This window comes from Myotis nattereri (genome assembly GCF_964212035.1).
Source record: "Myotis nattereri genome assembly, chromosome: 4".
Lineage (NCBI taxonomy): Eukaryota > Metazoa > Chordata > Mammalia > Chiroptera > Vespertilionidae > Myotis > Myotis nattereri.
In genome coordinates, this window is record NC_138079.1 from 26,619,365 (window position 1) to 26,637,025 (window position 17,661).

Genomic DNA, 17,661 nt, shown 5'->3' on the forward strand with positions numbered 1-17,661 from the left:
CACCACAATTAAAGCACATATTGAAAAGGTAAATATTTTTGATAAAAACCAAAAATTATGTTTTTTCACATAAAATAATTGTTCTTGTTCATTTTTATTCTCTATACTTACGATGTTTTCTTTGTTTTAGGCACGCCCTTGGCATTTCAAGTATACATGGTTACAATCCAATTTTGGAATATCACTGTTGGATCTATTACTTTTTGCTATGATTAGATAGTTATAAGCATCTCATATCAAAAAATATCATTGTTTTAGAAATGTTTGAGGGAAAAGGCTTTCCTATTTAACGTTTCTTACAATAATATTGGAAGCACAGAATGAGTACGACTGAGCTCAGGTACAGGCACTGTTTGAAAGGCTGCGGCAGAGAGATGCTCACTTGTGAGTTGGGGAATTCAGACTTGCTTACTTGGGATTAGTGCAGAGGCGGTCTCTGTGGGACACCCCTCCTCCACAGGTCCTGGAGCATGGTGACCAGGGAGACCAGTCTGACCAATGGCCATGGGTAGGCTTAGGGCCTTCATCACCATATTTCACACACTGCCCTCCACGGCACCACTAAAAGTTAAAAAAGAAAATAGTAGATATGACCTCATGGATAGATAGGTGGATCAGCACTCTTGTAATGCTTAATGCTCAGTCACGGGGAGTCTGGTACCATAAGCAGACATTCTTGTCCCTAACCATTAGTAGCACATCATACAAACACACTTAAGGATGCTTCTTTTGTCTTTCCACACCTATCATTGTTCTATAAATCCATGTAAACGGAACATAAATAGAAAAAAAAACAACCCAGCTGAGCTGCTGGAACTTGGCACATTTAATTAAGTAGTGTTGCATAGATAGTCAGCTCTCAAGTGAATGGACGCCGACCTCTCCTGAAAACAATGTGCTTTTCACATCTCATTTTCAGCTGAGACTGAGTTTCAGGTAGAGAAATCCAGCTGGAGGTTCCACATGATTCAACACCTTGTCATTTCTGGCAGGTGGGCTGTGACTTTTCTCTAAGGCACCTGGACTCAGAGCCTGGAGGTCATAACTGATGCACGTCAGAGGTCACAGGGCTTTCTAAGATGAAATAATCTGCACAGTACTTGTCTGTCCCTGGAGATGCTATCAGCTCCCCGTTCTCAAGAGAAGGGCCCATCAATGTGGATTCATGCTAACATCTACATGGTTCCTTCACTCCCACCCCACATAAAGGCTACACAAGATCTCACATTGTGTTCAGTGGTGTTGGATTTTCTACCTATGGCTTGGTGTAGACCTAGGCCATCTGTTGAGAGGAGGTAAGTAGCTGCCTTGTTCCTTGTGGCTGGCAGAGCTTGTCCTGGGGTGAGGGGTACGGCAATTTAGAGCCATCTGATTTGTTCTGAGAGGGAAAAAAATGCTGTTTTTATAAGAGGCCAGTAAAAATATTTCAGTTACTAATGGATGTATTGTTGCTATTTGATCATTGTTGGCACATGGGAGTGACAATTTCAAATAGTTCAATTTAATATTATTTAAGAAAGAAAAATTAAAATTTTAAAATATAAGTACGTCTGAGGACTAAAGCCTCATCTATTGAATTCTTTGGTTCTTTGCTACAAGCAAAAAAAAGTCTCTCTTTCACTACTGCCTTCTCTCACCCCAGCTGAAAAACTGAAGTCCCACAGCCCTGACCCCTCTCAGCTCCATGAGGGGCATTTGGAGACCCCTCTCGCCAAATCTATGCTCTGTGGCTTTAACATTACTACTTAGTGCTGGATCTCTAGGTGGTTAAATGGTCGTTAAGGGTTTAATGTTTTCCCTTACTAAATAGGTTCAGCTGTCACCTTTGCCTGAACATCCACATCTCTTAATTCCAGCCAACTCATCAATTATATCATTGAACAAAATAAAGAAAAAAAAAAGAGTCTTCTTCATGATATCAATATAAACACAATCTTTTCACATGTGTAAGTCTGCACATATATATGAGAAAGAAGGGCTTGAAAATACCAAGGCAAGATGAGGAGAGATGAATAGGCTGAAAGACTGACAGCTAAATATGACATTGTATGTGCCAGATCAGCATCTTACCATGTCATGCCCACAAATGGTGCCTTCTGCTGCTGGCATAAATTTAGTCTCACACTTCCTTCCAATCCGATGACACCACAAAGCTTTACAGATATCCTAAAAGGAGAAAAAAGGTCATCAGTATTACAAATGACCCATGAAAACTTTAAGGGGAAATAACTGATATAAATTAAAACTGATATCTACTTAGCAGTAGATGCATAGATAGAGTGAGAACCCTGAAGATTCATGTTCTAGATTTGATTCATCCCTGAAACTTTGTTTTTTTTTTTCATTATAAATTTACCAAAATTATATTTTCTAAACTAATAAGTTAAATATATCCCTTGCCTGGTAGCTCGACTGGTTGGAGTCCCATATACCAAAAGGTTGTATATTTGACCTCTGGTTGGGGACATACAGGAGGCAACTGATCAGTTTCTCTTTCTCTATCTTTCCCTTCTTCTCTGTCTAAAATCAATCCTAGGGTGAGGCTAAAAAATTAATAAGTAAAATATGCCTAATCCAGACATTGCAGAAAATTCCAAAAAATTAAAATTAACAAAACAAGAAAACCTAAGATATTATAATTTATCCTTGACCCCATCTTTCATTAAGTTCTCCAAGTCTGAATCCCCAATTTTCAAATTAAAGAGGATTATGAATCTTGCTGCCTTGTCCATTGATCCATCCATATATCCAGAAATAAATCATAGAGTTAGAAAACCCTTAAAATATCATACAATCCTTGTTACTGTTTTTCAACATATCAAAAATTATTTGATACTTTGGTACCCTATAGATGTAACTGTCTGCCATCAGATAAAACATGACAGACACTCTATTCTGAAAAACAAATAAAATTTCTAGTACCTCAAAGAATTAGATAATACAGTAAAAATTAAACCACAACCAAACAACCAAAACCAATTACTCCTGTTCACGTTTATCGTACTTTGACTTAGCTGCTGACCGCTGGACATAATGTACAGTTATTGTATTAAATTCAGCATCGTTGTTGCACGTCATTATATTCTTAATAAAACTTCAGGGTTCTCTTAGAACAAAGACCCTTTTAAGTCATGGTTCTAGAGCCTGAGAGTTGGAATGTAAGATGTTCTGGGCATGGGGGAAGCTCCCAATTTCAACAGAAGCCAGGACACGAAGGTGATCAAATTTCCAAGTATTCTGGCAGCTTGTATTTCAGGCTGCAGGGTCAGGGCAGCAAGCAGTGTTGACAAAGCATATAGGTAATTGATGAAGACACAACATTTATAATAATCAATATTTAACTCAGAAAACAAGTTGAAGCCCAAGTAGATAGTTCACTCATGATTTTATTTTTGCAGCTAAGAAATACTATCTTAATGAAGGCTCTCACTTGCTATTCTATCTCCTAATTTAAGATCTATGCTTGCAAAGACTAACTTTAGTAATATGACTTGGTGCATTTTAACATTACAAACTAACACCTCCATAAAACCATTTTCAATGACTGTGTTGAAAATTTATTGTTTCTATATTGTGAATAGAGTGTCAGCAGATTCATTTTCTCAAACTGTCTATATTATGCTCTCCAAAAATGTAAACTGAAAATGTAATTACAAGTGATGTAATAATAAGGTATACAAGCTATTATAATTATTTGTTTTGCAAGCAGTGGGCTGTTTTTATCACTAATTTTGATTATCACTATGTAACTCATCAGTAACAGAGACAGCCATGGCCATTTAAGCATGGGAGTTTACACATGAGTATGTAAACATACATACATATACATCAAATGTACATGCATCCAAAGATGCCTTTGCATTTGCACTGTATATTAACTTTTGAAACTAATTAGCATGTGGTGCTTAGAAGAGGTGCATCCCTTTCTAAAGTATCATCCATCCATCTATCTATCACCCTGCTCAGCAAATTTAATTAAGTGGCTCTTATGTGATAGGTGTTGGCCTAGGCACTGGGTAATTTTCTTCCCATTTATTCTTTTATGTTCTATCAGAAGACTTACTAGTCTTTACATTTCAACCTAACAAAATAGAACTATTTTCATAAAATTTCAGTAGAAGTTCATTAAAAAAGATAAATTTCATAATTAAAAATGTCCTGAGATAATTCAGTCCACATAAAAAATAAAAAAATCTCTAATTGCCATATAATATGTAATTTTGAATTCACTATATTAGAGATTCTGTCACAAAAATATAATTTAACTTATAAAGACAAAATACATTAAGTTTATTTGTGTTGAAGAACAATTTTACATGATGATGAGCTGACATTTTGTTGAAAAATTTTTTTTTAATTTCAAAAGGTTTTTCTTCTACTGTCATAATTAAGTAACTGATAACGGGCTTACTTATTTTTGCATACGAAAACTATAAAACTAGAAAAAGTATAGAGGTGAATTGTTTTAGACCTCTCATGACAGATAACATAGTATATGATCCTGGAGAGAAGGGAAACTCACAGGTGAGTGACAAATTTGCCTCAGCTCCCTGCAAATGTTTCATTGCATGCAAATATTTCCTCAGTAATGGAAAAATGGAAAAATATGCACATTAACTTATTTTCTATATTTTCCAAATGGTATGAGGATATCATGGATGACATAATCCATGGTCACAGAGCAAACTAATGTGGAAACCAGAAGTATGTTTCTAGTTTGAAATAAAACATTCATTTTAAGCACTTTTTTTTTTAACATAAAGAAGAGTAACACTCAAAAATTTCTTAGGAAATTCACATTGTGCCCATGGAATATATACTGATGTGGACTGATTTATTATTCTTGGTCCAAGCTGAGATGACTCAGCTGAGGAGATAAAAGCCCAGTCTGGCACATGGCTATAACTGATCTTTGTAGGAGCTCTATTTGAGTTTAGAAATTGCGAATATTCTGGTGCATTTTGAAATGTTTGGAGGTTTCTGGAGGACTATATATTTTTTGTCTACCTTCATCTTAATTCTATTATAAACTAGAATAAAAGAAATCTCAAAAAGAGTTACTTTCATTTAATCTATGGGTAGGTCTTCTTGTGGTTCAGTAAAGCAAGTTCCTAAATCTCCATTTCCCTGTCCAGCAAGAACACTCCTCTCTGTGTTATATGAGGAATTTATATTAGGAGAACATGCGGGTGATGTCCCTGGGGTTGGTGAACTAGCTAGCATCTCCTTCAAGAAACTTGTCTATATATACTTTATTTGGAGAATTTAGTAATCAGAAGCCCTAGATAAGCTGCTACTTTATAGTAAATTATGCTTAAAGAGGTGGAAGGTAATGGTGGACCTTGTTTTTCTAATACCACTTTAAAAAAATGCAGAGTATTAGTTTGCCAACTTACACCAACCAAAAGTAATTGCTGATCTCCCACATGATAAATCAGAAAGAAAGAAGTGACCTAACAGGCCAAGTCGTTCTCAAGTGAAAACTGATACCCACAACAGTATCAGTCATCATTTTCTTTGCCAGTAAAACATGTGTTTCCTGTTATACGGGGCCAGCCCTAACATACAGGATTTGACATTTGGTAGGTACCCAATAAGTGCAGAATACATCAATGTCAGTTACACTGAATAAAACGGTTTTATGAATAATAGTGCACTGAACACTGGCCAGTAATCACTTGCCTTTTTAAAATCCAGCATGCAAAGCTTGGCTTTCTCTCCAAATTGCCACTTGCACTGCGTGTTTGCATCGTATAACTGTCCCGGCAATTTCTCAGGATACTTGTATTCTTTCACAGGCTTTGGCTGATCAGCAAGGCATATCGCTTGGGCAGTGCTGAATCAAAGAGGAGATGCCAAAAGAATTATCAAAGAGGTACATCCAGTTATGCCATACAATTTACCACATATATTATATAGAGAAGAGGAGTTTTTTTTTTCCCCCTAAAGGTCCAATATAACAATTATCTTAATTAAATTTCAATATAGGGGCCACATTTTCAGAAACTGTTCATTTTGCTTTTTCCAGGAAGGCAATTTGTTTTTTCTTAGATTACTCAAAATCTTCATGGGGAAAAGCGAAATGGAATAATACAACCAGATGTTCAATGTGAAAAGCTCCTATTACAGACCACTTTTATGTACACTTCTTGCCAGGAACAATCAAAAGATGGAAATGGGTATTGTAAAAGGCAAAACACAATCTGCCAATTTCGAAGATTAAAATGTGTTTTCTCTCCCTCTCTCTCCCTGCCTGCCTCCCTTTCTTTCTTCTTTCTTCTTCTAGGCTAGGGGACACCTGCACAACAGATTATAGCTTCCACAGGTTCTGTATGAACCATTGCAACACTTTCCACCAGCAATGCTCTATACTCATGCTAATTTCTTACTAGACTTCGAAGTCCAGGAGGAAAACAACTCTGCTTAAGTTTACTAGCAGATGGCTAAAGGCCAACTAATAATTCCTTCCTCCACAAATACAGTATCCCCTTCCCTACCAGGGCTGTACTTAGGTATAATGTTTGCATTTGGAGGGAGGAGGGACAAGTATTTGCAAATAGCAACTAAATCCTACTTATAAATTTCAATAAGCCAAAAGGGGAAAAAAGGCCTCTGTAATCACAATAAATTAATCAACAGCAGATCTGCTCATGCATCTCCAACCTTTTCTTTGTGTGCTTGTCCACCTTGATTGGAATCTTTCTGGCCCCAGTCTTCAGGGCCCTAGTCCCAGATTCCTGTGCCTTGGAGCCCACTGATGCATGACTTCAATTAATATCCACACACAAAAAACATGAGGAATGGCACAAGCCACTCTGCACGAGACATTAATCCTACACACAATAAGGTCAGAAGGTTTTTCAGAGCAAACCAAGGGCATATTTATGAGTAAAGAAAAATGAATAAAAGCATAATTAACACTTCAAGACAGGAGTGATTTGTCAAACTGTGAATTCCACAGCCCCTCTCTCCAATGGATCTCAAATGATTTCTGTATACTAGTAAGATGTCTCAAATTATTTCCCAAAGTTTACATCAGGGTTGGCAATATTATTCTCTGTCCATGGGCAGGAAACTAGGTAAAGTCAGCTATACTGATTGGTTCACATGAGAGATTGAAAAATTACAAAGAGGTTCACAGGTTCAGGAATTTTTATAGTTTGTGTAAATGTAACTTGCTATTTATAATTCAGCCTTAAAATTAAAATCAAAGAGAACTGCCCCTTCTAACTATGGTGGCCTGGCATGTATCAAATGGATCCTTCTGTGGGCATCAGAAAACTATTAAACTAAAAAGGACACAAGGGATGAAAATGTACAGAGCAAAGGGAGGCACAGAGCTGAGTCCGACACCCAGTGCTATTTTCCTCCTCAAAAAGGGAATTTGTTGAGTTGTAAGCATCTGCTAGGAAGACAAGTGGCAGAGTAGAAAGTGAAAGCTGAGGGCCTGAGGAGCTGAGTAAAGTTTTTGGCAACCTGGTGGGGCTGGGAGATGAACACTGGAACCGAGGCTCTGCCGGAAAGGGGTGCCCTGGTACACCACAGGATTTTCATTGACAGTACAATAGGCCTAATTCTAGGAGTGAGAACAACCTCAATAGGCCAGGTTAGAAAGTGAATGAGGATAAACTCCAACCACCCCATCTGCTAAAAATAAAATCATTACTTTGTCTTTAAACGTTTCATAAACAATGCCCTCATTTATCAACATTAGTATGTTTACTAGGAGATAAGACCAAATGATTGAAATCCAAGAGTATATACACATAATAGAGGAAGACTCATAGGAAATTTAGCTACTAGTACAGCCGTGGGCAAACTACGGCCCGCCGGCCGGATCCGGCCCGTTTGAAATGAATAAAACTATTGAAAAAAAAGACTGTACCCTTTTATGTAATGATGTTTACTTTGAATTTATATTAGTTCACACAAATACTCCATCCATGCTTTTGTTCCGGCCCTCCCGTCCAGTTTAAGAACCCATTGTGGCCCTCGAGTCAAAAAGTTTGCCCACCCCTGTACTAGTATAATCAGAAATAGAATTCAAAATTACTGTAATTAATAGATTCAAGAAAATAAAAAAATGAAGAATTTCACCAAAGAAATAATGCATGTGGTGTATTGTAAAAAGTTATAACATTAACAAAATTGGAATCCCCCCAAAAAAGAGAGGATAGGAAGAATGGGACAGAGTAAATATTTGTAAATAAAATGGCCAAGCATGTTCAAAAACTGATGGAACACAGCAAACCATAGATTTAAGCAGTTCTAAAATTCCAAACAGAAAGCACACATAGGTACATATAGGAATTCTACAGGAAACCAAAATCACACACAAAAATCAAAAGCTACCTGAAGAAAAAGAGACAAGACTGACAGCTGTCTTATCAATAGAAATGACAAAAGCCAGGAAACAATGAAATGACAGCTTCAGATTACAAGAGAAAGATAACTGCTGAACTAGAATTCCATTCAAAACCAAAATACCCTTTACAAAGAGAGTAAAATAAAGACAAATATGAATATCCCACTAAGAAGCCCACAATAAAACAAACAAATGAACAAACAAACAACACTCTAATAGGACTGGCTCAGACACAGAGGAAATGCTCTCAGATGGAAAATGGAAATGCTAGATGCAATGAAGAGCAATGTAAGGGTAATTATGTTTGTCACAAAACCACAGAGAAAAGCACATGCTGGTGAGGCAGAGGTCCCTGCCTGGTCAATAAACACACAGTGCACAGACTGGGAGCCTGGAAGAAGCCCACAGTTGGGGAAGATGCAGGGACACACATATCAATGCCAGGATATGAAAGTCAGCTCTGATTAGCGTCACATATGAAGAGCTGAAACTCCACGTGTTGAGCTCATCCCTTTTAGATCTGGTCAGGCTAATGCTTGGACCTGCTTGCTCTTGCCCTATCAGGTCACACAGCTAAGCCCAGTCAGTGAGGCAAGTATAGGGATCCCCCAGAATGTGGGTGCAAGAAGGAAACGCATGACAGACATTTTATAAACAACCTACCAAAATATCTACAAGGATAAAAGAGGTCTTGACTCTTTCACATGCCCTGCACCAAAATCAGATGGCTTGCATGTGACAAGAAAAACAGTAAACATTGTAGGACAGCGGTCGCCAACCTTTCGGACCTCACGGACCAACAGTGGTCCACAGACCACCGGTTGGCGACCGCTGTTGTAGGAGATCATGGGACAGACTATATGCATGACTTTAAGGTAGGCAGAGTGTTTTTTCAGCAATGCACCAAAAAATGCTTCTACTGAAGGGAAAATATTGATAATTTAGACTCCATTAAACTTGTGTTAAAGAAAATGGGGCAAAGTCAAAGGTACCACAACATGTCACATCCTTTTCCCACTCTTTTTCATGAACCATAAAATATTAAACAGCCTGAGAGATCTTTTAGTTGTATTTCTTCCTTTTCCAAGTAAAAACTCCAGGTCCCCCAGAAAGGTTATGTCTCTTGCCACCATCAGGACCTTCCCAGACATAAGGGATAAAGGCCTGATTAGCATGTAAGCTCTGTTTCCCTCTGCTGCCCTTTCCATCACATGGTGGTACCTGTTTTCAAGTCTTCACATCATATGTGCTCTGCAGAAACGGCAACATGCTGTGACTTACCGATTTGTTTTTCTTAAGATGAACATTATATAGCGGAGCAAAATGTGCACTGAACTGTACTATTTCCATTAAACCCTAAAGCAAGCATAATCAACTCTACAGTCAAATCACAATTTCTCATCGACAGGGTATAGGGTATGACAGGGGACCCATGCACCCCTCAAACTTCCAGTTCTGGTCACCTTTCTCATGTACTGATGTGGACTGGTGTGGTCAGAGGGGAGGCATGTTCAATGACCAGTATTACATGACTTACATTTAAAAAAAATAAATTGAAGATGAGTCCACATTGTCATTAAGTTTAAAATAATGAGCTAAATTTTCCCTAAGTCCTAGGCCTCCAGGATGCAGACATGAGTAAATGTGATGAGGCCTGTGGCTGTTCATAGGAAATGACACATTACTTTATTGACTAGGCTGATGAATGTACTCCAAACACGCATCTGTCCTTCTTGACTCTACCAAGTAGGGAGAAAAGTTGTGCTGACAACTTTAGGCCAATTGAGTTCCTTATTATATGTTTTTTTTTCCGTGTACCACATGCTAAATTGCTAATAAAGGAAGTTAGATTCATCATTAAGAGTTTGCATTTATCCTTACTCATTGTCGGGATCATATCCAAAGAGCCACCTAAATTGGTGGAGAATGTAGCAGTGTTTTGATTCCTTGGAAATCAGGAAGTCAGCAAACATGTCAAAGAAGACCAAGTCAGATTCATTAAGCTGATGAAAAGTCAGTGTTAACATGCTATAGACATGTCCAATTTATAACTGGTCATCTCAAGTAAACCTTCATAGCGAACTTGATATTGAATGTCTTTTTTGGGGAAAATTGAATCTTCCAAGAAAACAGACTTAATGAGCATGTAAAATCTGGCATATTTACTTATTATCATGGGGTCCAAAGAAATTAAAAAAAGTCCCTGAAAATAAAGGCCCATTACTGAATTGCAACAGAAAGGTTTTACTGACTGGCAGAAAAACAAATGAACATATTTCAGATTACACTAAACTGTTCCAATAACACAGGACAAAAATGGCTTTGAATTCCAGAACCTTAATACTGTAATCATTCTGAAAATCATATTCTTATTTGAAGATTACAACCCATATTTAGTGTCATCAAAATAAGTATTCTCTAAGCATATAAATATTTTCTTGCCATGAATTTCCCTAGACTTATTGGCAGTTAAAACACATTTTCTGGACACTTTTATGATGCTGATTTTCACTGCACATCTGAACTTGGCATCCCCTGTTTCCCAAGATGTCAGTGAACATTTATAAAAGCTGAAAATGTTTATGTTATCTTCATCATAAGTAAGAGGATGAAAAAGCAATACAATTATTTTAAAAAGACTCCAAAATTATAGAAAGAATTTGAGATATAGAAAATTCCTAATTTTTCTTATTAATAGAAGAATACCGAGAGCCTTAAAACGAATATTCTTTGTTACAGTAAGAAGAATTCTTTACACACCCACATACACACACACAGCTGCAAGAAAAAGCTAAACATAATACTAACAATCCCCAACTTGCTTTCATGAGAATACTGTGTAGGGAAAAAATGCTAAAAGGAACCCCTGTGTGTGTCATGCCAATTGTAGAATAATGTTAACATTGCCTTTTTAAATAATAAAAATAGAAAAATGACCAAGTGTATATCCCTAGTATATAGGCTTATATTACCAGGATACAGATATTGTCCACAAAATTCTCACTCTTCCTGGGTGGCATTAACTATGAAAAGCAGTCAGAGTCAATATTTTACCTGCAGTCTTAGAATAGGACTATGAGGAAAGGACCACAAGCTGAAGGCTGGAGTCCATGCATGCTGGTGGCCAGGATGCTGGCTCAGAAAATGTGTTATGAGGAGAACTAAAGGAAGAGGCAGCAATCAAGGTAAACCAGCCATAGGTTCACTGATACAGGTGGGCATTGAGGAGCAGTCCATCCGATAATAGACAACAAATATTAGTAAAACTGACTAAAAGAGTTCATTACCATGCCGGAATGGTGTTCTAGAAACAAGACAATGTAAATTGTGGGGGGAAAAGAAAGAAAGAAGAGGAAAAGAGGAACTCTACTGAAAAAAAAATAAGAAAGAAAGAGAGAAAAAGAGAATGAAAACCTAAAACCCAAAGTAAGGACCTCAGTGAAACTGGCCAGAGAGGCCAGTAGAACTGTGAATGGTATCCAGAGAAGCTTACAGGGATGGCATACTTTTGTCCTTAATTTTTAGCTTGGAGTAACTAGTTCTTAGTTTTGACCACAATAATATATGTTACAAAGACTTGGAAGATAGCTAGCTTCCTGCTAGTCTGGCACTTTTTGGGTGCTGCCAACCTATTTCTTCTTCCATCAACTCTGATCGAGCCAGTGCCAGTCATGAGCTCTGCAGCTGCCTCTCTATGCTGTGTTGCCTGTTCAATTGCTGGCATCATGTTGTAGGAAAACCAATAAAAGTACAAGAAAAGTGTTTCTGGTGGCTGTGTAAACTGACCCAGGATGGAATCACTCGAGTTGGGTCTAGAGGAGGGTAGAAGTGGGAGATCATACGTGTGTCATCAGGTATGGAAGGGTACAAACAGGTAACTGTATATCAATGGTTTTCTTTTCTGTGTTTGTATTAATATTTATGAATACACACTATACAACATATAAATATAATTTTATTGTTAAAAATTTATAAAATCTATTTTATATATCAAATGTATAATATATAAAGTATTATGTAAACGTAAGGTATATTCATAAAGTATAAAGAAACATTTTATAAGTGCATGCACATATGTAAATCTTTAGTTATTTTTATATATACATATGCACAGTTCTATTTATTTTTAAAATTCTTTGCTGATAAAAGCTTTGCTTTCCTTGAAATATTGGTATTTGCTCTATTTTATGTTAATATGAACAGATTATATCTCCTTTTTGTTGCTTTGGTTTCTAGAAAGATCATAGACCAATTTTAAGCTTCACAATCACAGCTAAAGATTGTCCTTTAGGATCTATATAATTGTTTTTTTCCCTTGGTCTTCATTTTTTTCCCATTTGCTTTTCTCTGCATCTGCTTGTGAATTATACTATTTTTTGTATGATAACCTATTCCAATTCCCTTTTTTATTTAATAATTTTTATTGTGTTCATATTTCTTGTTAGTCTTTACTTCACAGAAAAGATGTAGGTGCCAAGGCATTCCAAACATATAGAACTAGAGGCCTGGTGCATGAAATTCATGCAGGGGGTAGGGGGGTCCCTCAGCCCAGCCTGAACCCTCTACAATCTGGGACCCCTCGAGGGATGTCCGACTGTCAGACATCCCTCTCGCAATCCGGGACCACTGACTCCTAACCACTCACCTGCCTGCCTGCCTGATACCCCTAACTGCTCCCCTGCCTGCCTGATTGCCCCTAACTGCTCTCCTGCTGGCCTGATCACCCCTAACTGCTCTCCCCTGCCAGCTTGATCACCCCCTAACTGCTCTCCCCTGCCGGCCTGATCGCCCCTAACTGCTCTCCCCTACTGGCCTGGTTGCTTCTAACTGCTCTCCCCTGCCGCCTGATCACCCCTAATCGCCTCTGTCTTGGCCCCGCCACCATGGCTTTGTCCCGAAGGACGTTTGGAAGACATCCAGCCTATCCAGTCTAATTAGCATATTACCCTTTCATTAGTATAAATAGTTTCATTTTTCAACACTTAAGCTCTTAGTGCCGGATGATTCTTTGGAGATTGTGATTATTTTATATTCACTCAGTCATCCAGAAAAGAACATTCACACAGGACTATGCTCCCTTATCCAAACCTCTGGTGTCAGCTGTGTTTTTAGGATTGTTCAGGTTTTTTAAAACTAATACAGTGCATATACTATATATTATATAACCACTCCAGCAGGGGATAGAGCAGGGACCTGTAATCAAGCACATAATGTTTTTATAGCAAAAAAAAAAAAAATAGGAATCATCACTTTAAACATATTCTGGAGCAATGAGAAATTATATTGAAAAAGATGTGCTTGATACTTCCATCTTTCTCATTGTACAGGTACTTGTCAATTACTAAAGAAGTCTTTATTTCCCTAGGCCAGGAATTTTTCTTTCTGGATACTCTGTATTTAAAAGAAATTGTTTTTTTAAAAATATGTAACTACTACATTTTTATTTTGTGTGTGTAATAAACAATATAAATTAGAAGAAAGAAATCTCTCAAATTAAAAAAATAAATTCTTTAAATCCAAGGTGTTTATAAGCTAATGTATGTCAGCTAGTAGAGTACATATTGGTTAGCTTTAGGTAACTTTACCAGGAAATGAATTAACCAACCCCAAAATTCCAACAGTCTGTATAATTTTAATACAGTTTTCACAAAATGCCTACAAATAACTCCTGACTAAGCAAATCAGATTGAGTCAGAATGACTTAAAATACACCTGTCCTTTTTTTCCCTTATTCTTTTTTTTTAATTTTAATTTATTAAGGTAAGGGTGGTTTCATTTGTTAGCTTTCTACAAGAATATACAATTGAAATGGAAGTGATAATTCTTACATTTTCTTTCACAAATCTAAAAAATATGAATGTGTTTAGTTGAGAAGTACTAGAATCGGTAGATGATTGTGAGTCAGTGAGTTGTTAACAAGCAAACACAATTCTTCTGTGTCTGGTAAAATACATTTCTGATGAATAAACATGTCCTTCATCCTGAATAAGAGCAGTTCTCCTTCCTGGGAGCTAAAGAAATAATAATGTTCCCATTTTGGGTGTCTTACAGGAGGAACAAAGATATCAAACCATAGTCTTATCCAGGTACCACCATGGTCCTCAAAGACTGTATTCAGAAGGGAAGAAAGGGATGGTGAGAAGTTCAGGTGGATCCAGCACCTAAATTCTTATGCCTATGTAATCAGCTGTCTATGTTTATTATCAGATATAAGTCATCAAGAGTTAAGAGCCACTTCCTAAGCAAATAAAAATTCTTCCTCATCTTTATAATATTTGAGCCAAGTAATTTTTTTTAAGTAACTACATGTAAAAAAAAATAAATGTTATGAGTTCAACAGAATTGCTTTTCCTTGGCTCTTTAAATATATGGTTCTTGGGGTCAGTGACGTTAGGTCTAAGGTTCAGCATTCCTAGGTTCTATTTTCAATTCTGCCAATAATCATTTGGTCCCTGCAATCTCAGCTACTTCACCTATAATGTGATTTGGGGCTGGTGATACAGCACATGTTCCTTTCTGTAAGAATCCTCTTATTCTTTTCCTCCAGAGCACACAGGTAGACATCTCTTAGCCTCACTTCGCTTTGGAGGGCCCTCAGCTGAATTCTCAGTTCCAAAAATACAGCCCCTTTCCTTCACATCCTCCATTACTGTCTTTTGCCAGCCATTGGCTGGATGGAGTAGAGAACAAGATCCTAAAAGAGGAAAGAGCCACAGGGTGAAAGGAACCTGGGTCTCCGAATGACTACATGGAGCAGAGATCTCACCAACCTATACTGGCATGTGGTGCAAGTCAGAAATAGCTATGGTTTAAAGCTTAAGCCAAACAATAAATGCAAATTCATTGAGATTTGGGGAATAATCTACCTTATTAACAGATCTAATGATGTTTCTTAAAGTCCTTTCTTTCTCTAAAATTTTCAAATATAATGACTATTGTTCAGGGAGTCAAATCCTACCTTCCAAATATTCTATACCCTAAATGAATTAGTGCTATAATCAAATTTCCTAAAAATAATGATTAAAATAATAGGTTTTTACAGCCAGGTTAAGGTTTATAAATTCAAGTTTTTCCTCCTATTAAGAAATGAATTTTGTTAAAAAAAATTTACGTGTTCTTTACCATTGTGTGCACTGATGTATACATGCCAGATCTTCCCATTCAAGGACTGAAATGTCTAATTATAGACAAGAGAATTTAAAAAAAAACCCTAAATGTAGACAAAATATTTTGGCTTGGTAAATATCATATGGACTTCCTTTGAGTTTAAAGGTTGAATGATGTTGGATTAAGCCTACAGGCCTCCATGCTCTAAGGAAGTGTTTGGCAAACTCCTTAGTCAAATAAATATCTCAAGACACTTCCAAATGGGATCCACCTTGGGAAGTCACACCCAAGCTTGGTGGCTGCTTGGACAGGATCAGGCTGACTAGGTATTGACCATCAAAAGCACCAAGAGATATACGACCAGCTTCAAAAGTTCATACCTTAAAAATTTATGCAGGTACTGGCGGCTGCAGGGTGACCAGGAGAAGACCCCATTGCGTCCTGCTAATGTAGGGGACATTATGTTGCCCTCAGACTTTTTGCACATGTTCCCTTCTCCATCATGGATCATGCCAAAGCTACGAGAGAGAGAAATGGTTCTTTCAAAACAAAGACTGGTTTAAATTGTCTAATATACTCTAACAAGCACATGTAAAAACACTGTGAAGACTCCCCTACTTCTGAGTGCTAGTCAGGCAGAGAAATTATGGCTTTAACAGCCAAATTGTGGAGACAAGGCACAGATTCATAGACTCTTCCTGAAGAGCTACTATTCACTGCGTTGTTTGAAAGTATTCACAAATATCAAAACAGAGCACTGTCCAGATGTTGCTAAGGGCAGATGCTTTCTTTATAAAAAAGCATTTCAAATGGCATGGGGTGGGCCATTTGCTTGATCTTGGTAGAGCTAAAACTGTTCTATATTCCTTCATTCCCTCTATGCTCTCTTCTGCTCAGAATGTCCAGTGTTTGTCAGAAATACAGATGCCAGACTCCCCCGGTGTGTTTGATACCTAACACAATTTGAGAATTACTAGCCAATTACTGCAACTCTTGGTCCCTACACCTACCCAGTACTGCTCCATCTAAGGCTAGGTCTACACTGCCAGATGCTGTGACAGCTGGACATTTATTGACCCAAATACTCCCTGCAGCCCTTTGGAGGAAGTGGCTCCACGGGACCCCAATTGGTGGCTACAGTTACCTTTATTTCTGGGCCTTGTTTGACAGTGAACCTGTTACAGAGAGAATATTAAGCATGCTACCTATGTTTTTAAATGTAAACCTCACTACAAGCCTATAACATAGGTATAATATAATGACAGAAAGACTGAGGACTTGAGAGAAGCTTGTCCAGGGTCTCAGAGTCAGGACTGGAACCTGACAGTCTAATGTCAGAGCCCAGGCGGGACCCATGCAATAGTATAATCCAAGCGTGATTGAAGGATGTATCCGAGAAATTCTAGTGTGCAAACATTGTCCAATTTCTGCAAAATTCCTACTCAGTACCAAGGGTGATGTATATGCAGTCATTTCAGCCTCCACCCATTCTCTGAAGTTCTATTAAAAGCAATCAATCAAGGCCAGAGTAACCATAAGGCAGAGAAAATGTGTCATGGCTATGGAAAAGATTCAGAATGTAATCACATATGGGTGGCTGCTTTGGGGAGAAAGTGACCAAAATGAAATACCAACATACCCACCCCTGGCTGGCCCTTTATCTGAATGTGGAGAAGACACATTATGGGCCATCAACTGCCCTAGATAAGTTTGTCACCACTTTTGCCTACATTTCTAAGAAATTCAGTCACAATACCCCAGTTCTGAGAACATCTTGGTCTTGAACTTTTCTCTAATGTATTTTCAATGATTCTTTCTAGCATTAATCTCAAACTCTGCTGTACACCAGAATACCTGAGAAATATACTGAATAGTGTGTCTATGCAAAGCCCACCCTGATAGGTTTCTTATTTAGTAGATTGTGGGTTTGGCTCTAGCATTTGGGTGTATTCTGACACCGTAAGTTGATTTTCATACCCACCCAATCTGGGCACCACTATTTTAAGAGTTGTGTTTCCAAGTAGTACAACTCCCATAAATGGTACTGCGATGTTTGCCAACACATTAGCATGAAAGTGCCACAATGATCACATTTGATATTCACATTAATATAGCCATGGATGAATGACTAGAACACATTCTAAAGATAAGGTTGGTATTTGGCAACCCAGAAATATGATTAATATTCA

At 37.6% G+C, this 17,661-nt stretch overlaps 1 protein-coding gene across 2 annotated transcripts in view; it reads right to left on the bottom strand.

Annotated features, from left to right (window-relative positions):
• ADAMTS16 (ADAM metallopeptidase with thrombospondin type 1 motif 16) overlaps nucleotides 1-17,661 on the bottom strand; it is a gene marked incomplete at its 5' end in the record, with an annotated part of 106,521 nt that overhangs the window by 45,609 nt on the left and 43,251 nt on the right. For both annotated transcript variants that reach the window (XM_081090218.1, XM_081090217.1), the window contains 4 exons: nucleotides 413-561; nucleotides 2,071-2,166; nucleotides 5,683-5,836; nucleotides 15,853-15,990. In XM_081090218.1, the coding sequence (XP_080946344.1) occupies nucleotides 413-561; nucleotides 2,071-2,166; nucleotides 5,683-5,836; nucleotides 15,853-15,990 (537 nt within the window). The remainder of the gene's footprint in view (nucleotides 1-412; nucleotides 562-2,070; nucleotides 2,167-5,682; nucleotides 5,837-15,852; nucleotides 15,991-17,661) is intronic.